General features: G+C 37.9%; 1 protein-coding gene across 1 annotated transcript; it reads right to left on the reverse strand.

Annotated features, from left to right (window-relative positions):
- Positions 1-322: 322 nt before the first annotated feature.
- On the reverse strand, positions 323-22,424 carry LOC146163940 (uncharacterized). Its single transcript, XM_083380635.1, has 20 exons — positions 21,198-22,424; positions 19,718-19,777; positions 19,260-19,362; positions 18,955-18,977; positions 17,997-18,076; positions 12,677-12,769; positions 12,135-12,223; positions 11,895-11,966; positions 11,587-11,618; positions 10,950-11,057; positions 9,875-10,066; positions 8,926-9,021; positions 8,323-8,421; positions 5,188-5,298; positions 4,616-4,790; positions 3,991-4,106; positions 3,666-3,759; positions 3,028-3,107; positions 2,568-2,798; positions 323-920 (listed from the first exon to the last, which is right to left on the reverse strand). The coding sequence occupies exons 1-20, from the start codon at positions 22,422-22,424 to the stop codon at positions 627-629; spliced, it is 3,375 nt and encodes a 1,124-aa protein (XP_083236761.1). The 3' UTR covers positions 323-626.
- Between the last annotated feature and the right edge of the window lie 669 nt (positions 22,425-23,093).

Genomic DNA, 23,093 nt, shown 5'->3' on the forward strand with positions numbered 1-23,093 from the left:
TTAGCTTAGGAAACACGAATTTAACTTAAGTGTTATGAAGACGGCGGGATGTTGTATTTATGCAGTTAAAGAGACTAAAAGCCTTGCACAATAAATAGTCAAGCCTTTATACTTGTTAAGTAGCCCACGTTAGAAAGTTATCGTTATTCAAAATAACGTTGCTGTTTCAAATGATAAACAGCGTGATTTGTGTCAACACAAAGTATTGTAATACTGACAAGGTGACACCACATCTCAGTAGCGCATTTCTCTCTGGGAAATTTGCACCTTTGTGCAATTAAATCAAGACCTGACCTAGTTTCTCGCAAAGGAAAGCTTGTATGTCAGCATGACTTTACTGCGTTGCACAAATGCGATTACCGCCAAGAGAGAGAACGTAAGCGGTGTAGCAAAATTATTACAAAGCAAAAACTAACAATAGTGAGACATTTGTGAAAAGATTAAAAATTGTTGCTTTGAAAAAAATAATAAAAGATTGGTTCGCCCACTATAAAGTGGGTTTTCGACGATTGCTAAAGTATTTTTATTATTCTTGCATTTGTCTTCAATCAATCAAGAAAATCGCGGCCCAACGGACGCTTGAAGAAAACAAATCAAAATTGCTGCAAGTTAACAATAATGCAAAACTACGGGGGTCGATCGACATTTGCCACATCAGCCAGTGAATTGCTGCTGTTGTTACTGCTGTCAGACACGTCGCTAGAAATTGAAGTTCCATTTCGGTCGATGCCATTTTGCCGGCGAAATGCGCGGCCACCTGTTGCTGAAGGTGCCTGTCCTTTCCCATTGCTGCTGTCGACGACATCTAAGCTGCTGGATTCGAGACACCGCCGCGAGTCATCAACGCCGACCCGCTGGGTGTATATGTGCTTTTCCATCCATTGGGCTGCCGTCGATGCGAGTTGAGTCAACCACATGCGCTTTAGAATAATAGTAAACAATTTTTTGGGTTTTCTTGTTTTAATATTTACCCGTTGGAATCTTTTTTTGGGAAATGTCACGAGATAGGGGTCAAAGCGTAACCCCTTGAGGCTAGTGTACGCTTAATTTTCATCTCTAAGTTGTATATAGGCCTACACATATCCAGAAAGGTAATAATTATGGCGATTATGTTTTGACTTGTCCAAAAAAGTCAAAATTTTGTCAAAATTTGCACGTTAGGTCAAAATTATTTCAAATTAAAATAGGTTAAAATACATATAAATCGCTTATAAAATTAAAAAAACTATATCGAGCTTTGTGAAATTGTCTATCAGTAAAAAAATAGTTTTGAATTAAATTCAATTACATTTTAAGTGTATTAAATATTCACTAAAGTAATATACGATATACGCGAGCCAGCAGATTTAACCACATAGGCCTGGTTTACCGCATTAAGTTCAGCTCGAACTTCGTTTTTACTTTATACTGTTGTGTGTCTCTGATTTTGAGCAATGTTTTGAAAAATAGTGGCTGTATTTTTTAGCTTGTGGTGCAATTATTTATTCCATTTCCTATTCCAATAACATAGGCTACTAGGTTCTTGTTATACATTATTTTTATGTTGTATTTCAACTATTTACAAAGGATTTTTTATAACCAGCGTCTTTTTTTTCTTTGTAGTAGTAGTTTGTCTTTTTGAAATAATAAAAATATTAACTAAGCATTTTCATGAATTTTGCATAAACCCGAAATATAACTGATTTGTGTTCGACAGTTAGTAGTCAGCAAAGCATCAAAAACGTGTGGTTGACGACGCCAAGACATTAATGCAGTACTTCAAACAACAATATGTTGTTTAAATCGATGCATATCTATAAGGTCAAAATTTTGTCAAAAAAATATTTTTTCAGGTCAAAGTTTCAATTTTTTAGGTCCAAATTTCTCATTTTTTTGGGCCAAAAAATAATCGCCCTAGTAATAATCATAGTATAATAATGATATGTAATTAAAAAGGCCCCATACCCTGCGCACAAAATTGTATCGGTCAAAGCCGCAGGGCTGTGGAGTTGGACTTGGGTTATTTTTAACCGACTCCGCAGCCCTGGTCATAGCACACTGATTTGTAGTTCATTAGCCTACTGGTTATATGATGGAAGTTGGACAAGAGAGAATAAAACTGGTGTTTGGTTGGGTATAGTTTGCTCCTAAACTTTGATTTTAAGTTGTCAGTTTTGTCTCTCATATAGGATTTCGTTTTGCAGTTTTATTAGGTGTTTTTAAAACGTAGAGACTACATTTTAAGTTTAAAAAAAACGTAAAGTTTTGCGGCGACTAAAGATTGGAGCTGTAAAGTTGAACAGATTGTACATTCAGTCACTATGAGAAACCTTATGCACGCAGGCTAGTCTTTGTACTTACACTGCTCGCACGCGTGTTTGATACAAAACAGATAATATTGGCACAAATAATTTGGTAAAACATAACCTAGAAAAAATTTTTATTGTTCTGTGGATCTATGCTGATAGGTAATTTAATAGGTAAAGTACAACAGCTTGAGTCCCTGTTACGACTTTAAATACAACAGATTAATATATAGACAAAGCTGTTGAGTTTGGTTCAGCATAAAATACGATGAAGTTTTTTACCTTGGTTTCTTCGGTCGACGCTTGCAGCATCGTGACACTTGTCATTTGCTGAAAGCGATTCTCTTGGACCAGCACAAAGGCGTTTTTAGCCCCGATAGAAGATGCCTGTTCAGTCTCAACGTCATACACCATGAAGCGGTCCAACGCCACCGGCTGGCGATAAACAGTCAAAAGTGTTCCGTCTTTTAGCACCGGGTGACGCTTAAGACTGGACGGAATCTCAGCGGTTCGCTACAGGTAAGCGGGTAAAAAGAATGAATACAGTTCGAGCAGTAACAATTCAAAAACGTAAGATGTTGTTCCGTTTTTAAATTAAGCGGTTAATTGTGTTTCAAGTTTGCGAGTATTGTTACAACGAAGTTTTGACTTTATTGCTTAGCGAATCAATGTTTTGAGGCTGTTCGATTAAGTAAAATATCTCAACATATGTTATAAATAATACCCAGCATCTTAAACCTACCCTCTTTCCTTTTTTTGGCCTGGCTAAAATCATCATGTCGTCGAACAACAGTGCGTAAATTTCAATGGATCGACCTTGCTCTGAAGACAACAACGTTATCAATACCGCCGTAAGGCGACAGCAAAGAGCAAGTATCAAAATAGATGGCCAATGCGCCAAGTATATTTCTTACATGCACCTTTTAGTCCTCGTTCGGTAATCTTGCTTTTAGTTAAACAATTGCATACAAGTTCCTTCAAAAACAAATTACTTGAATTATGACGTCATGTCTTGCACCACAAATAAAAACACCGCCTATGCAGCATATTGGCCCGGCATATAAAATAAAATTGCTTCTGATGGCCCCAGCGACAAGATTTAATTGGACCACGCTGTTTTAAAGTATAGGTTAGGCCTACTTTATGTCGTACACTGAAATAAAAACGACAATTTTGATTCTACATTGGCGAAAAAGACTGTGTGTTTGTTGTTAAACTTGACAAAAATGTTGGTTACGATTCACACAATGGTGTTATGCTGGATTTCCAGCACTGTATGCCTAACAGTTTTAAGGCGAGGGTAACAATTTTGTCACAATATATGGTTAAGCATATTCATGCAAAACACGTATTAGGAAATTTAACTACAATTTTACCGACCTATAACCGAAAGCGAACCATCCAAGACCAGCTGACGCTTCGGGTTTGCGATGAGATTTCGACATGGTTGTTGTGACAAAGATTGTCGCAGCGTCTGTGGTTAAGGTTTAAATATTACACTCTATTAAAGTCACTTGCGCCGTATCAGATGTGTTGATCCACCGCTATTGTAAAAATAAAACGTTTAGCCTGTTGTAAAGATTAGGCTGAATCTGTTAATAATTTTGTGTAAATGGGAGAAGGGTCTATATTTTGTAAACAATCCATGTATATATTTCAATTGCATGCCGAATCCTTGATAAAATGTTAGATTAACAATGTTTACTTCGGGTAGACTTGTTTTCGTGTCCAGTTCATACACAGGTGGCCACGATATGGAGCTCTGGAGGTCTTGGAGAAACTGAAAGTGTGTGAGCCACGTGACCTTGCCCTCGAGCGCTTCTATAAAGAAAATGCAGCCAGTCGAAACGGAGTATAAAGTCGTAATAGTCTTATCATAAGCTAAACATTTAATGGAAAAGGTTTACCGTGGATATTCTAGAAAAATATTTGGTTTAAGCAATATTTTTAGCTACGCGATTTGTCGTAAAATTCTGAACTGTTTCCCAAACATTTGCAGTAACCACCAGTAAAAATAGATAAACAGGCCATTCCCACCAAATGTAATGTTGTACCCTGTTTTTGTATGGATTTCAACAAGTTGTTTGATCCGTAGCTTAATTCAAAACATCAATAGGCTTCTTTTTAATTCTGGGCTTTTGTCTTTTTCATACAGACTTTACAGAGACGATATATAGAGTTTATATTATATTTTTCGTATTTACCCCCATCGTAGATATTGCACTTGCTGTTTGTGATAAGCCATTTGTTACAAGGGACGTCTTCACATTGAAGTAAATAGTACGCGTAAACTCAATCCCCCATACAAGTTTGTAGATTAAACCACTTACTGAGCGACTCCTGAACGGCGAACAGCGTAGTTTCTATCGAAGCGTTCTGCGACCTGTCATCAGTGTATTGAGCAATGTGCCGCAAAAGAAGCGGGTATTTGGTTAGATGCTGCATGGGAGCAACTAGGAAGTCGTTTAGCTTCAGTCGCTGGCAACGCCGGTTACGCTCACACCACTGAAAGAACAATTAAGGGTGGACCAAAATCCCTTGCACATTTCTTAGATCACATGCTTATACCTGATGAACGGGAACTTGTTGGAAGCTCGCTGTAAACTTTTGAGGGGTTATGGGCGAACAAAATTGTCCTCAAATTAAACAAACAATTTCAACCCTTTAAACATTTAGCGTTGGGCAAAGTAAAGTGTCCAAAAAATTACGGCTTACATATTGCTTCTTACTATATAGCAACACGAACAAAGCAAAGTGGAACGCTCATTTTAAAGATTTTTTGTATATACCAAATTTCCCTTTAAACTTCAAACATTTTCCTAGTGGGGCCCCCTAGTTAACTTTCCCCCTGGTTAACTACCTCTGTTTTAATATATTTAAATCAAACAAAATATATGATCACCTTGAGAAAAAAGCAATAATCTTCGTTCGTTTTCAGTTCTTGTCTGTATGTAAGTGAATTGGTGTAGCCCGTGCAGTATCTTTGGTAAGGTGGACACATCACGCTGCCAAACTGTAAGTTACAAAATGTTTTGCAAGTTGAAAAATGTTACGTTTAGCTCACCTCTATGTATTTTATAGCACACGTTGACGCTATATAACTTTCTATTCACAGTACGAACTGCGTGTAAAACCAAAACTACACATTTATTATCAACATAATTGTCAGTTAAAATTGGAAGGGAGTGACCTTCCTTAGTTTATGATTTGGCCCGCGACTTTAGGAAAAGGTTGCCCCCCCCCTGATTTTGTCATTTGGTTGTAACAAAGCTCCTTAACCCTTTTGCCGTTGTATACCTCTATTAACATATAAATAATTATTAAGAATAACTTTGTCAACATATTAACGTTACATACTGATCAGACAGTAGGGTAATTACTTCTGTTTCTTATATAGTCCAATCGTTTGTTAAGTTGGAAAGCTTGCAAAAAATGCCATATGGTACACACACTTCTTTAGGAAGGAGATTTTTCCCCTCTTTTTCCCAAATCGTGTAAACATATAAATAGTTATCAAAGATTTATAACGTTTTGTATTCTAGTGGTTAAACAGGTATACATGATAGGGGGGCTTGGCTACTTCCTAATAATATACCTTTCGTTTTCATTTAGCCAGTTGTATACCCTAGCTTTTACCCGGCAAACACTTTGGGTATATAATATGCGCGATCGAAGATCTCTGGTCTGTAAGTCTCAACCCATTTACAGCGCCCTAAATTTCAACTCTAGGAAGTAACTTTCAAGCTGAAGAAAAAATCTATCTCCAGTAGATTTCGCACGTTCTCATAATAGGCCTATACGTGGCTTTGTGTTTTGTCGTTCTGCTCCAACATATTAATGAAAAGCGTCCGACGATGGGCACACGCAGAGTGACCTAAATTAATAACGCGCATATATGTGTTGGACGCCGTTCTTCTTTTCCTAAACACGTTGCGCCAAAACTACACTGTTCATTTTACACTCTATATTCATATCCGTTTGTGGGCCAAGCGAAACAACATGTGCATGACTTGTTTAAAGCCAAAAATCTACACTTTACACATGGGCAGAAATGAAAATCACGTTGTTTCTTCCTTACTTACAAAAAAGTACCTTTGCTCAGCCTGATTTATTATACGTGCACACCAGTATTGCGTAGGCTACATTTAGGCGAATTTTTATTCACACCGCAGGGTTGCAAATAAAATGCCATCGAAGTTTCAAAATTATTTGACTTGACTCCAGGGTCGGATTAAGGCGGGGTCTGATGTAACTGCAGCTCAGGCCCACCCAAGCACATAGGCTCATTTCGATCTTTAAAGGTACAACGCAGAGACAATACTTTAAAGATTCTTCAATGAACCAACATAATTTACGTTTACAGACAGTACATATTTTTTCCGGTAATAACAAAATCTCAAAAACACGATTGTTTGGAATAATAATTGTGGTGACACAAGTCCATGTAGCCCCAATGTATATTTTTGCCAACTCTTTCGCCCTTTAGGCGAACCTTCCTATTTCAAGGGAGTATTCTCAGTGCCGTGTTGTCATCTTTTCTATATCCATAGCAGGGGTCTGTAACCAACGGCCGGTGCGACGGATGTGGTGTGCCAATAAAGTCATCCAGCCTGCTTTCTCATTTACATACCGGGCAAAAGGCCAGTCCCCAATATTTTTGGTCTTTTAACTATACGTGAATGTAACTTATTTTTACTTCTGGTATTTTTGCGCTTTGAGGTAAACTTTTTCAGTCTAAAGGCATTGTCTGCAACTAACCGTGCATTGTCTGCAACTAACAACAATGAAAGTATTGCCATTTTAGTGGGATTGATTTGGCCCGCGGCCAAAAATAAGTTTTCGAGTCCTCATCGACAGTCTAGAGCTGCCGCTTTGTGGATTATAGACCTTTGACAAATTCAAGTTCTGTCATCTGTAGTTCATGCCATCTGCGCTAATTTATAAGGTATTTACAATATGGCCACCATAACGTAAGTAAAACATCTCCAACTCTGTTTTTAAGCAAGACCCAATACAATGTCGTTCGATTACGTTGGTACGGTGCAGCCATTTAGCTATAAAGTCAGTAATCGTTTTACGTGTCGAATTGTTTTTTCTGTATAACCTAAGGTAAACGTTTTTGCCGCATAAAACCAAATAAACGCAAAAGTTTTATTTAACTTCAGTTGCCTGATTACATATCGCCGTTCGTTCGACGATGCTTAATATTACTTGAATTATGACGGCACGCTGTAACGTACTGGCGCCCAGTGTTGTGATGACTTAAGTTAAATGACTTGACTTGACTTAAGTCTTTTAGGGTAAAATGACTTGATTTGACTCAAGTATTTGCACGTAAAACCATTGGATTGCTACAATGTTGTTTTTTTGTTATTTTTAGTTCAATTATTGCTCGCATTCGGACGATTTTAATGGTTTGCCAGTTTATTATTATATTAGTGGTTTGACTTGGAAATGACTTGCTCTACTATTGACTTGACTTGGACTTGACTTGCTATTTTTTGATAAGACTTCACATTGACTTATTTCACAAATGACTTGACTTGGTCTTATGTCATTTCAAAAATGCTTATTTACAACACTGCTGGCGCCATAGCTGAATTAATTTAATAAGAAGTTATTGGGCCTTACAGTAGCATATAGCCCCAGGTCATAGAAACCTTAGAAATGTGAACGAAATAATATTAACGAACCACATGCGACACTCGAGTTGCGGTGCACTGTCATATAAGAAAACCCTTTTTTCACAAAAATGTTGCCGACCCACTGGTTCTGCGTCGATATAAAGGAAATTGTTTTCTGGCGTCACACTCGACGCAACGGTCATAATTTGATCCCAACAACAACAACAACTCTTAAACCTCTATTTTAAATTTATTTGTATACCATCTAAATTGATTGAAAGTGAAAAAACATGTGGAAGCTGGAAATTTAACGTCCCTGTGCTACCCTCCCAGGTTAACCTCTTTTCTTGAAGCGGAACAAATAGAATAATCCTTTTAAAAGTAATTTATTAAGATAGTCCCGAGACACTCACGGTTTCAAAGACGTTAACAATTGAGTCCGCACATCCAAAGTTGGAAGATCGATTATCTCCGACCACATCCAATAAGGCTCGGCAGAAGTCAAGACTGACCTGATAAAAAGCAACTATATTTATATTTATTTAACTTAATAAAATACCAAACAAATGTTGCTATGTTTTTGAGGGTTTATCAAACTTTAAAAAATGTCCCAATCGATATTTATCAAAGCTCCTACAATATTTTCATAAAAATCTTTGCGTATTTGATATTTTTGTGTAAACTGGAGAATATTTATACTGGCTATATAAATATATTACATGGTGTTCTTTTATGTGTTATATACAGCCAACATCAAGACAATATGTAAGTTTAGTCATCACACCCTCCACTACTCACGAGGCTTATTTTTTAATATTCCACAATTATTGTCCCGTAACATACTTTTATCCGACAATGCCGGGCACACGCGACTATACAGTGAAGGTCATGGTCTAACAAACATTAATGCACGCTGCGCGTTTGAGTGGCAAAACATCGATGTAGTACAATGCGCTCTGGAATATTGTAGACCTAATGTTGTACCAAACTTTCGTTAGCATCTAAAAAACGCATACCTTACACACTTCCTCGAGATTCGCGAAGATAGAACGAACGTCGACCGAAAGAAGATAACCATCGCATTGTAGCACTTGAAGGGGCTCCATAAACACCTGCCAGTATAACATATACGCGATAAATGGTAGTTTGCTTCTAAAAGGAATAAGCGATACTGTATGTTTCCTCGTCACTTTGAAAGAAAATGAGTCATTTTTGGAAAAGTATTTTGTTTCGCTAAAAGTTATAATTCAATTTGTTTAAACCAATAAGTCGACTTATGATCCGTTTTCCGAACATCATATATATCCTCTGCTTTAAAAAAACCTTGTATGATTTTTCAAGTGATTCGTGCGAAACTATTCTTGTTTTCTGGTGTAGCATTTCAGTCATGGGGATAAAGTCTATCGTCATGGGGATCACACGCCAGTCCAGCGCTCCTCCACCGGTGTGCCAGCTTACAGCGGTTTACAACATTTGTTTAATAAACATCACAGTGCAAGTTTTTTTTTCGCTTTTCGCGAGCACTATCTATAATGAATGGAGTTAACTTCACAAAATGGAGCGAAACATTCCAAAAAAAATTATTTTTACTATTGCGAAGTTAAAGCATTTTGACTAGTTTGTTCGCTTTTTAATCTGTGTTTGCGTTTTTTATATTTTTATAACGTGGTTAGGGGCACCTATATACTGTTATGAAAAAAAGTTAAACAGCAATTCAATTTCCATGAAAATCAAACATAGAGTGAGATTTTTTGTAAAGCACACTTTGATAATTGGATGCTTAAAAAGTCTTTCCTTCCATGAAAGAGAAATTTTAACAGTTTCGGATATAACATTGTTTTTTGTGCTAGTTAAACTTTTTGACAGCCCTACCGAATTGGCATAAGATCGAGTTTGACAATGCACTGCACTATCCTATACTCAATTTTCAGATTGCATTCCGAACAATGGCTCAACTTAACTAACCTGCTGCAACACTAACAGATGGTTGGCGAGGTAAGTTCTCTCAGAAGTGAAGAGCTCCCAGACAGCGTCCTGACGTCTTCTCTCTCTGGAGGAGAACATCGAACTGCCGTCCATTAAACTGCTGCTTCCCTTTATGCTGACATTTCGAAATTCGGCGGGATTTTGATGGTTGTGATGCAACCGGTTCGATCCCTGATTACAGAAACAGAGTTGTTAGTGTTGCTAACTTTTTGACATTGTCGAGCGTCGTAGAAAGTGCAGCGGGGTTCACGACAGATTGACGGCTATTTGATTCTTGCTCATCACCAATGATTAAATTAATTTAATCAATTGTGTATTGTCTGTTGATGTTACGCACATTATGTACGTTTAATAGGATACACTGCCGATGCAACCAAACTTTTACTTGTTTATATAAATAGATTTCTCTTAAAAAAATTTATAATAGATTTATGTTACAGCAAACATAAGGCAAAAGCATAACTTGCATAGGTTTTACATGGTACTTCATTTACAGTAATAATAACCAGCTCGGAAGCCCCTTTAAATTTATGAACCCATGTTCTACGTGATGTTATGGGTATCAACTATGTTTGTTGTGCAATCTTAATTACTTTAATGCTTGTACGTGTGTCTTTGCACGTGTGTCTGGCTGCCATGTTATCGTGTAAAAAGCAATATATTTTCCTGCGAACCAAAACATGTAGAAAAGTGCGAGGTTCAAAAAGGTTATTTTTAAATATTTGGGTGTCTTTAATGGAGCAACATCAAAGGTTTTTAATATACAATAAATGTTTATCCTTGTATATTACAAAGAGTTTTATCCTTGTATATTACAGATTTCATGTTACTCATTCACACACGAGGCAAACAGAGGCCATCTACATTAAATGTTACCCAATATGTTACAGTTTTAGACATAAAAACGACGACCCTACAAAGTTACTATCATAAAATTCGAATGTGATTGTGCTTTAATTTAAATAAAACGTTAGTCCAATTTCTTTTATAGAGTCAGACAACAGCAAAAATGCGTGAAGCGTGAATGTATATGAGATACCGTGAAGCAGTTTACCTTGCAAGACTCGAGCTCGTGTAATATGTTCGTTAGAGAACGATCCGGACCTTTTGACTTCCACCTCAGTAAAACCTCACTTAGCTTCATCTCTCCCTTGTCCCGGGCCTAAGAATACGTAGATAATTGCGTAGGTGTGTTACGTGGAGGTTCACGTATGTGAGGTTAACAAATGGCACATTTTACAAGGGAAACTATAAAATGTGACAATCCTATCGTTAAAAACGCATCGAATTAACCTATGGTAACGAAATCTAATATGCTAACAATCCGGAATACGACAATGCCAAAGTGAAGTAAAGCGAAAATGATAAAAACATAAATATTTGGCCTTGTAGCAACATTCACATCTAAAAGTATCAGGCGGAATCCAGTTGTAGTTGTAGTCTGTAATCCAAACCGTGAAACGCGTCAGAGAAAATTTGATTCGTCATTGGCCTGCAACAACGCTGGTATAAATTTACATTAACCATATTCCACGCGACGTCTGCATTCCTTATTATTCTCCTTATGTAAAACAATTTTTCTTTTGCTAAAACCAATGAGAAAAGATACACTCACGACAAAACTTTTTTTAATATTGACAAATAAACTGTGTTAATAGTTAATAGAAGCAAAATAAAACAAATACCCTTACCTTGAAAAAGTGCCAGCGCGATCGCTTCATATCTAAAAAATAGGAAGATTTTAGATTAAAAGAGGTTATGGCACAGATTTTTTTGTTTCAGTTTAATAATTTGCTAAATTATGGCTTAAAAACAAGATTAAAGTATTAATGCGCAATTTTTTAGGATGTAAAATTTCATTTTACGAGTGTTACTGGCATTTTAATTTAACGAATGTTAGTATAGTTAAACAATTTTTAAGGACAATAGATCTTTGTAGAGAAGTGTGGCCGAGTTTATTAATGCGATGTTAATTCTGCGGACACGCGCAAACAAATACCTGCACCCGGGCCGACAGGTTGATTTCTCTGCATATTCGCGATGGTATCCGACAAGCAGGACAGATCAGAATCTTAAGCATGAAAAATAAGGGTAAATCTATTACAGCAAACAAACAATGATTGTCAGGATAAGACGAGGCGATATGTGGTAAATCCATATCTAAACCAGAAGACATTTCTACAAATCAGAGTGCTTAAGGCAATATAAAACTTGGTGCAATTTAATATAAATGTTTCACCTGGAAGAGTTGAAACAACGGCTGCCCTTCTAGCTGTTGGCCTAATTGGTTCATTGGTGCTATTGTCCGTTCGTGAATTAAACCTTCGTCTAAAACGAAAAACTCGGTTTTAAACATGTTTTTACATAAAAATAACAGTTTGTGACAACAATGACAATAGATGCGTGTAGGTGTGTAAGTGTGTTTTAGTTCTAAAATGTGCCTACAAGCAATAACGGCTATCAGTCGAAACTATGTTAGTTCATTTGGTAAAATTGAGATCCGCTAACAGTTGTAAATACGCTGTTAACAAAAATCGGAAACATGTTTAAAAACGAGCAAAATGGTTGGCTAAACCATTTTTACGTCACTTTTTCTTAAAACCACTAACTCACACTAAAAGACATCACGCCACAATCTTAAGATAAATCTATTAGTTGTAAAGTGTAAGTAATAAAGATATCCTCATATTTTATAATGTAGCAACTTGGTTTTCCATGTGTTAAAAATGTATTTTTTCGACACACATATACCGTTTTGTTCTAGTTTATCTCATGTCTTACCTTGGGCTTGTATCCTTGCGAAAATTGTTAATAACAGTCTCTGAGCATCTTCTGGTTGGCGATCGTTTTTCCCAAACTTGGCTTCTGTCATCTCTAAAAACGACCAAAAGAAAATATTTTTTATGCAAACCATTTTATGTCTGCTTATTAAAACATCACATAAAGTAAACAATATTTCTTTTTTCCTTCGAAACGCAAACTAGCACAAAAAGGTGAGGTGTTTTATAGGCTAATTTAGGATTTGATAATGAACCAGGTAGCGTAGGCCTATAGAGATAAGCAAAACCTTCAGGCCAAACATATTTTGATAAGCCTATACAAGCGCAAATCAGTATTGTGCTAATCACAACAAATATGTTTTGACGTGTTCTGGGTTTAATTTCGAACAAAATAAAGACAAGAGTCCTATAAAATTAGAATTATAGCCTAACTCACAGCAAATCGTGAGAGCACATATCCATTTTCTTGCAAAAGTGTAAAATCGTTTTTTGTGGTTTGCGATTGGCCAAACTCTTATTACAAAATATTTTACGATACGAAGCAAATAATATTAGTAAAGGTTTTCAAACATGTTACAGGAATAGGAATCTATAATTTGCGACGATGAAAGCTTTTACGCCGTCCAAAAAAAACAATCTAAAAACACTTTTAACCCCAACGAATAAACGTGCCCCTGCAGCAAATTTACTAGGTTTCTTTTCTGACATTATTATAGTGGCAAGAAGTTGCCCTAAAATATACCTTTCAGGTGTCGAATGCCATCGCTGATTTGTTTTAAGAAATACGGCTAACTTTGAGTTTAACATTTTGTGCCTAAGTACCTTAGAAAGCGGAATGACTCATACTGACAACAAAAGCATATAAATACGACTAGAGAGCGGGCCAATTTGATATATCTTTGATTTACGCCATTATCAGGTTACACGCCTTCCCGAGAATTCGGCATGGGTATGGCCCGAGCGAACGTCATTATTAGATTCAAGGTATGGTGTGTTTTAGGTTTTGAGAAAATGGTTCGTTAACAAACCAAGACAGGCATTAACAATACCAGGGAAAAGGAGTTACATACATAAACGGAAAGGGTCATACTTTTCATGTACGCGGTTCGATTAACCTATACATCTCGACCAAACAATTTATTACAGGCTTCTAAATATAAACAACACTTAATCAACCTATTTCCGGCCCAGATGTTTGAATTAAGTAATACAGCAATAGCCGTAAAAAGTAAAGTCCCATAACAAAAACCTTTTTCGTGAAAAAAATATTTGTATTACTTTATTTGATAAAAAAAACAAATTTGCAGATTTTTTTAATAACAAATGTTTATACTGTATTATACACATGAGTGATCTGCTGGTATCGTACCTACACTTGAGAAAATGTACCCACTATTGCTGATCGCAGCAAATAGAAACATTGCCGTATTTTTGGTAAATTTTCGAAAACCACCTATCTGTGCCTAAAATTATTATGGTTGGTTGACAGTATTGCATATAGACAAGCACTTACTATCTTTGTCAAATGAAAACCAACAATGAGCCAAACGATAGTGGAATTACACATAAAATAACTCCCACTGTAAACGCATACAAGCGAAGGTCAAAAGCATATTTCCGAAACATAAACCAAGGAAACGTTCAGATTTTTGAAGCGTTTTCGCTCCACCAAAGTTTGCAAACACTCGTGAAAGTCGAACATGTAAATGTCATTTTTCAACAGCAAACGACACAAAATTTGTCATTCGTTAAGTGTCTGCCAACCGCAAGCGAAATTGCCAACACTGGCGTATCGTGTTGCATTCGCGACCGGGTTCCGAACGAGTCAGCAGTTTCATTAGAGCACGCCAAGGAGTGAGTCATTTGCGCCGCTACGTTGCTCTTTAACACATCAACACAACATCAGTCGCATTTATATTAAAGTCTTCTGAACACGCACTAAATTGGTGGCACATAAAAGAAGAATGGCACAAAATACCACACGTTAACGAGTAGGGACCAACACGTAGCGCCGTAGCGGGCTTAGTAGGGAAAAGCTCTTTCAAATGTTTAACTTCTATTGTACGATGTCGATCTGAGGCAAGCTCGTATACTCCCCTTTTAAAAACAATTTATTTTAACTGGTCGGTTAACTGGTGAATCTGAGCCGTGTCGGGGAAAACTAATCTCGGGGAGCGGCCGCGCATGCCGTTCGATTCCATTCGATAAACACGCTGCCTATACGCGATCGCGTTGTTTTGCAAACACAATTAACCAACCGTGGCCCGGACAATAAGGCCGACGAGGATTCGCTGCGCGTCTTTCTCAGCGGCAGCTTCTCGACATGCCCGACCGGGCTTGGGGTGCGCGGGGAAGCCCGGTACTGGGTTGGGTCTTCGGCGCCGGGCGCACTTCCGGCGCTACCACCGGACAAACTGCGCGTGTAGCGCCGCACGGTGCTCACAAAGGTCCGGGAGTGCCAGAGCGGTGCCACTCCGTCGTCGCTTTCGTCGCTCGAATCGAGAGTCGACTCGCTGATGGGAGATGGGGTAAAGCGAAAGCAAGACTCGATGAGGACGCTCTCTTCCGGGACCGCGGCGATCGATGTTCGGCTGCGCGGCACCGGCGGCTGTATCTCGTAGGGTGGGAGGTCCTTACTTCCAGTCGGCAGTGACACGGAGTGCTTTAGAGGCCTTTTCTGGCGGTTCCACGAGAGTTTCATTTTCGCTGCTGCTGCGAGTAACGGTTCAACGCCGGATTTCCAAATCGCCGGTGCCACTATATTTCAGTTTTCCATAGGTCGTGAAATTGCTCAGTTATTGATAACACACTTTTCTTTCCATTAAGAAACCGGCACAATATTACATAAGATTGAATCTACGAATTATTTAGTTGGTTTAAATTTAAGTGTAATTAGGTTTGGTTTGTTATTATACTATATATCAGGGGTGGGCGAACTTTAAAGCTCGTGAGCAATATTTCAAGTTCAGTAGTTTAATGATGAGCAGTACTGGGGTGGACAAACACGCCAGAGCACGTGGGGATAACCTGTTGCAGGACCCATAACACTAAGGGTTTTTAAAAACATGTTCACAACTCTCAAATGTTGGATATTTTTAGGGTTTACCCAATGCCTTTCGAAACCATTCTAACAGCTAAACATTATTCTTGTTTGGTAATTTCAAGCAATCACTCTGCAATGTCCCATGACGCAGGAAACAAGGATCAAAATGGGACTACGAAATAGCAATACTGTTTTTTAATAAGATATCGTCTCTCTATAAAGGTGGTAAATACTTTTCAGCCTAATCAACCACAAAAATTATGTCAGAGAGCCGCATGCGGTTCCTTTGCACAGTTTTTCAATCTTTGCTCGTTGTTTTTAACTTGCAGAATTACATGGCAACTCGATTATAATCTGTTAACATACGCACGTGCTCCGCTCATATTAAATTATTTTGCATTAAGTCACTAACGTGTCGGCAACTAAACTAAAAATCTATTACTGACCTTGTGTCATAGTGTTTAGTTTAGATGATCCTTGCATAAACGACACACTATTACGACTCCTGAAATAAAGGTTTACCAGAGGTTTTCTATGTAAATTTTAGGCACATAAAACGCTTTTAGTAATTTTTCAAATATATTTTTTCCAACGCAGTTAAGTTTCCCTGCCCTGTGCAACGCTAATGATGTCGCCCTGTTGCTAATACATACCGGCAAAAAATTGGTTGACCCGTCAAATACAAGCATCATTACAGGGTCGAAAGCGTACGGGCTCAGTGCACCGGACAACTTAAAATTTAATCTCAAATTAGAAACACGGACTAAATGTCATTTACAAGGTCGTGTATAACACCCATTAAGAGCAGCTTGGTTTTGTCTGCAATCTTACCTGCACTTTTTTGACTATTAAACAACAATTTACCTTTGAATATGTATTAAAATCAATGCAATAGCTCAACCTCACAACCTACTGTATTAGATCAGTGGCCCTCAAACTTTTTTAGATTGCGGCACAGCAAACAAATAAAAAGACAGTAGAAAAAAGCTTTAATAGTAACAGTTTTTAATGACGTAATCAGAATATCAAATACTGAAGCCAAAACAGAAGTGGGTGTCATTTTGGACGTTTTGAATAACTTTTTAATGTTGAAAACGAGGTATTTGAAACGTCAAAAAGATACCTACTTCTGTATGGGATTTGATATTCTTATTACGCCTTACTAAAACCTCCAACCCTTATGCTCCAAAGTTTTTAAAGAGTAGTGGGCATTAAAGTTTAGCATGCTTTCTTGCAAACGTATTTGTATTTCAAAATAGGTTGTTTTCTAAATTAACAGAAGTGTACACGAGCACACTAAATAATCTTTTGAACCTCACGTGTATGCCGCGGCCCAAGTTTGAGAACCACTGTACTATATACTTATAACGGTTTCTAAACGCGACACAACCGTTGATATGTAGTCAAGAACCCACGACTGACGTAACACATTGAATGACTAATGGCGAACAACGGTGCAATATATAATCAATTCGATCGCGAATCGATATGTAAAGCACCTCTAACTGATAATAAGAGTTTGTCAGTTGATCTGACTAGCTCGAACCCAACTGACGCAGCTTACAGCGCTGATGCAATAATGCACGGTAGTGTCAATATCTCTCGCGAGATGGGATAAAGTATAATAAATCGCCACCAAAGTTTAAAATGAAAATAAGGCGTGATCCGTCGCGTGATCCTTTCTAATGCGACTAGATGTTTTTTGTGGTGATGCCAACCAGTAACACCGCTTTCAAACGTTGAAGGAAAATCATTACCTCGCACAAAAGTCACCAAGCGTACAGTCGTCCGTCTGACTAGGAGCGCCAGGACGTAAACAAAGCAAATTTTCAGGACAAATAACTTGCAGCGCAATGTTTGTTGTCGGAGAAATAACCCTTACTCACAACTGCCAGTTTGGTGGGCTCAACGTTAAGTCGGGTACTACGACTAAACGATTTCGTGCTCGCTTTATGCTGATCCTTTGGAAATGTGCCGGAAAATCCACAGCCAAACTGCACTAATAACCTCTTTTACATACCAAGCTTAAACAAATAAACAGCTTTCATGAGAACTTTTTAAGTTAGTGAAAAACTGTCAACGTTTACCGCTCGTACATAACTGAAAACGTTTGTAGTCCTCACCCACTGACAGACAAATACCAACGACTGGCAACTTGATGCCTTTGCGAAGCGGTTTCAACCGCATGAAGACATCGCTGCTGTCGTGCGATTATTGCCGCTCTCTCTTGCAAGCAGAAAAAAACACTAACATACGTATCGATATTTCTTTTACCCACCGCGCGAAACTTGAATTCGCTGCTGGCATTTGACGTCGGCGTTGGTGAGGCTGTGTGGAGCTCTCCCGCTGTGAGAATTTCTGTGCGCAAGAGAAAGGTTAGTAATTACGTCCACTGTCGTCCACACATAGGTAGGCAACTGCGCGTCACGAACGAGGCTACAGTTAAATATAAACAATCACACCGACACACATTGGTTATTTATTTGGAAAAGCCGTTCATAAAATTTTATTTTGTACGATGAAGCCAGTAGTTAAGGTTGTTTCGTAATTTGTTGTTGTATTTTTCTTCTAGGTGGGGAGTTGACCTTGATTAAAGTGCATATTTGCAGGTCTCTTGACAATGTATTATGCTCGAACAGTAGAACAGTATAAACACATTATGTGTTGCAGCTGTACTAAGCAAAACCCGGTGAACTAATAAGAGTTAAACGTTAGCCAAACTTTTAATAAGCATAACGTTGTAAGATAAGCAGCATTTTGGGTCAACATAAAAAACATATTGCATGGAAATTAACGTTTTGTTTTGTTTGCCTTACATGACCTTAAACTAAACTTGAATTTCTTTCTAAAAATAACTTTTGAAAAACGTTCAATGACCTTTCACACTTTTACATCAACTAAACACAGAAAAAACATTTCATTGCAATAGCCAATACAGTACACGGCGTTGCTGCATTATATGACTTACATTACGTGCACCGAAGTCAGTGTTTTTAAAAAAAAAAAAAAAAATTTTCACACGTTTTTGGTCACTTTTGTCATTCCAAAAAGCTAAACGCATGGTGGTAGGCCTAACCCTAATTTCACCTAGATTCCACATTAACATATAACTTCAAATTGACGTTGGGGGTCGTATAATTGGTTAGGTCTGCAAAGTAATTTACTTATTAGCAGAGTGGGTGGAACTGAAGTTCAAGTGGGTCTCCCACATGCAATTACTTCTGTGTATAACGTACCTTAACTGCCGAAACCGACGACTCTGCAAAAAACAAGTAATAGTACAAACTTAAATATTTGTAAAAGTGCTATTATTATCAAGTGCATATTAAAACAGCTATATTTTCAATCACGACGTATCAAAAAGTTCGAATTGTAAATTTGACAAATGTTAATTTAATTTTGGAGCATAATGGTTGGAGGTTGTAGTAAAACGTAGAATATATCACATACAGATAATTTTCGACAATGCCCATACATTCCGAAATAAGCAAATAATGTGACTGTGATCGGCTTGAATAAAAAATAAAAATCAAAGTCTGACCACAGCATTTAGGATTTTCCACCAATCTTTTTTCAGGAGTCAAAACGTTGCAATTGGTTTTCGGGCCTGTTGTACCCGTTGGGGAATTTTTGGTTTCCATTTCCTATACAAACAAAGTAGTTTATAAATTTTGCTGATTATTATAGGCCTACTACACTCTAGGAATGAAAGAGATAAGCTAATTTATGGCATTTTATAAAAACTGACTCTTTTTAATAATTTAAACAGTAATAGCTATAGTTCACTCTGGTTTAAGTTGAAAACGTACGTGGTAAGATGTTGAATCAAAGTTATCAGTTTAAATCAGAATGTCGACTTCTTTAACGTTTATGTTTAATTTATAAAGTTTTTCGAATTGCAGAACACTTTTACAAGACAAATAATAAAATAAAATTGACAAGTTTCGACGTTAATTTAAAACAATAGCCCAATTCGGGTGGTAGTTAGCCATTACTTACGTGTTCAAGACTTGCTGGTTGATATAAAACATCATCTTGTGAACGAATTAGAAGAGACATCTTTATAAAATAGAATATACGAGGGCATTGATTATTTTCAATGTAGGTTATATAAAAGACATAGCTATCAAATCGAGGTATTAAAACAGTAAGTCAGACTACAAGTTATATTTAAGTAAAATCAAGATTTTTCCGAAAGAGACTGATGTTAGGCCTAGTATAGAAAACTTGTTATTCAGTTTTTTCTGTTGCGTCCCAAACCAGCCCTAACTATCTGAACGACTTCTGATATCTGCTTCCATTAACTTACTGAATTATGTTTTATGCATGACACTCCGCGACGACGTACATAATTCACTGGATGCCTAAAAAACTGTAAATGAGAGTTTAGAAAAGCGTTGTTTACCTAATACCACATTTAATCGTCGAACCGATTAAGCTCAGAAATATGAGTAGACGTTTACACATTACACGACAAAGTTGGCTTATCATTTTTAAATTAGTAAAATAATGTCGTTTTGTACCATTTTTTGACAGTTGTGCCCTTATACCACTTATCATAAGATATCTTGCCCATGAACTTCGCCGCTATTCCGTTCTTGCCTGTTGTACGATTATATCGCTATCACCGTATCTGAACGACCGGACAACTGACACCTTCTTGGATTTTGTATACAAACATTACCAACAAAGCGCGACCGACAACCGTTGTTGCCAAGACTATATAACCGTGCACTCGGTTTTAAGTGGGGAAGGAGAGGGGTTAACAAATAGGTGGCCATAGGAATGCCACCCATAACCCATTTGGAATCTTTCGAGCCCACCAAAGCCAACGAAGCGTTTTCGAACTGTAATTAGGTGGTGACGGTGGCAAGTTTCCGTGGATTAACTTTATAAAAACAAGTTCTTGGATGTAGGTGTAACATGCCGTTTATCTAAAAACGAATTTTCTTAGGATGTTATTAACAACCACGTAAATGTTTAACACAATGGTTTTAATTAACGTCTAAAAAATGTGTTTTAAAATAATCGAGCCTAAAAAAATTAACTGCTTTAAGTCCAATTAAAAGGAAACAATAAACCTTACTGCGTTTTGTTGAGTACGGCGATCGGCGTTGACAATTATTCAGTTAATCACATACACCGTTAACAGTGTCGGCAAAATTGCACAAAGAACAAGGCAACTTAATAATTAATGAGGTTTTAAACCACTTATGTTTGGTAAAGCAGTCCAGTCGTTTGAATTTTGATATATAGTTCTACATGGGTTATTTGCAAAACTTGTAGACAAATAACTTAATGCAAAGACCAAGCCCACCAACGACTTTAAACCTTACCGCGATCATTTGTTTATCTTAAAACGCATAATTAGTTAGGCCAACAAAACTTATGCGGCATCAGCTACCACTCCAAATCCGGAATATATGTAATACAGGAATAGCGGCAAAACTCTAGAAATACAGCGTCCTACAGAAATCACCTGAAGACTGGCCGAGGTGGATACGAGGCAAGCGATGCTTTTTGGGCTGTCCGCCGAACCTCCGTTAGGGCAACCTTTCAAATGCACCGGACTGCCGTTTCTCGTACAGGGATTCGATGACACCAAGCGCTCAGCGATCTGTTGCGGTGCGTTTGCTTTTTGCTGTCGTACAAATGTAGGCGACGATGGTGCCGAAGACGAAATCCTTGCTGCGCTTTTGACTGACCTAAAGTTCTGCTGAACGCCGCTGCTGCTATTGCCGCTGCTGCTATTGCCGCTGCTGCTATTGCCGCTGCTATTGGCAGCTAATTGGAAGTCAAGCTTCGTATCTTCTTCTTCTTCTTGTCTTGGTTTAACAGAACTGTGGCTAGTTAAATCTCCCGCGACCCTATGGGTCGAAATATTTTCCGGTTCACGCTCCTCCTCAAGCACCGTAAAATTCCCGACAGGATTATAGCCGCCCTTTAAGCCTAAACCGGCAACTGTCCTCTCTGCGACAAGCGTTGCTGCGTCTTCGGTTACATTTTGAACGCATCTGTTTTCTCGAACTGGAAACACGTACTCTTGCGTTACACCGTTGCTCTCGGTCACATAACTCGTCATTTTAGGCGGAAAGGTTTGGGGACGAGCGGTGCCGTAAGTTACATCGGCAGCAGCTAACGACTTTCTCCGCCTCGGCCTGCTACGAGTGAGCTGCGTGCCTGAAAAAACGATCTCTGATGCGGATTTTAAGTTTCCGACATTCAACCGCTGCAGTCTGTTTAAGGCCCGACCTGGCGACTCGCTGCGCGATCTGCGCTTTGTATGTGGTTTTCTATCAGATTCCTGTTCGAAATGCCTGACCGTGGGCTTTTGGGGCTCGTTCGGAGGCTGGTAAAAGCGCACGGCCTTCGGGAAATCCGGCTCTTCAAACCTCACGTAGGTGGATTCCGCAAAACTCGCAGAAATGGCCTCATATGACGCTTTGTTTTGACGTTTCGGTTCCTCTCGGCCAGTGTTGCGATTAAGCGTTGGGTCGCAAACATCATGGTGATCAATACGTCTCAAGTCGGGCAGAGACAAGTTGCTGTTAAGTGTGTTCTCTGTCTGATGGACAGAGCTGCGAATTGCGTGAATCCTGTTGGCGTGGATATCGAACGGTAGTGCCTCGGTTATCTTTTGCTCTTTTCTTTTTCGTTGTGGATCGATTGACGATAAATCCCCAATTCGTACTTTCTTGTGTGACATTCTGGTTTCGATGTTTGTTGTTTACTCGAATCGAAAAAGAAGTTTCGAAAATATGCACCAGTTTGGTGATTGCCTTTCCATTGTTGAGTCGGTTTCGTAATGCTTTACATTAAATGATTTGGTAACAGCCAAACAAATCAAAAAAAAAATTTTTTTAAGTTTAGTAACTGATAACAAGGGTCAATAACTCATTTTTTCAACATACAATTTACCCATTCCCCAACTTAAAAACAGCAAAAAATTAAAAATACGTATTTACGAATCTGATAGGCTTTTTACACACACAGAGAATAAATTCTCTCTTTTACTATATTATAGAAGTAAATCTACTAAAAATATTATTACCGGTAGTATAAAAACAAAAATGTCACAAACACATTCGTATAACCTTGTTCTACGCTAGTCGTCGAAATACTTCAATCGAAAGCTGATAACATTGTCTTAGTAAAAATATCTTAAACTTGTTCTAAAAATACAGAAAAGCACTCCACAATATCTACTAATAACTGATAAATCTCCTAAAAATTATCTGAACATGTGTTGAATTGAAAACCTTCATACTCAATTCTGAGCGAAAGCATTCATAACCGGTACTTGAGTCAATATTTAGAATCATTATGGGTGACAATGTGCGTATCTTTGGGTAAACATTAGGGATAAAAGTTTCAT

Source organism: Ascidiella aspersa, chromosome 2, assembly GCF_963924565.1.
Source record: "Ascidiella aspersa chromosome 2, kaAscAspe10.2, whole genome shotgun sequence".
Classification (NCBI taxonomy): Eukaryota; Metazoa; Chordata; class Ascidiacea; order Phlebobranchia; family Ascidiidae; genus Ascidiella; species Ascidiella aspersa.

Coding starts and splice junctions, on each gene's coding strand:
- LOC146163940 (XM_083380635.1), bottom strand. CDS start 22,424: ATGTCACACAAGAAAGTACGAATTGGGGATTTATCGTCAATCGATCCA. Junction 12,224..12,676: donor CGCAAGGATACAAGCCCAAG/GTAAGACATGAG, acceptor TTTTCGTTTTAG/ACGAAGGTTTAATTCACGAA. Junction 11,619..11,894: donor ACCTGTCGGCCCGGGTGCAG/GTATTTGTTTGC, acceptor CCTATTTTTTAG/ATATGAAGCGATCGCGCTGG.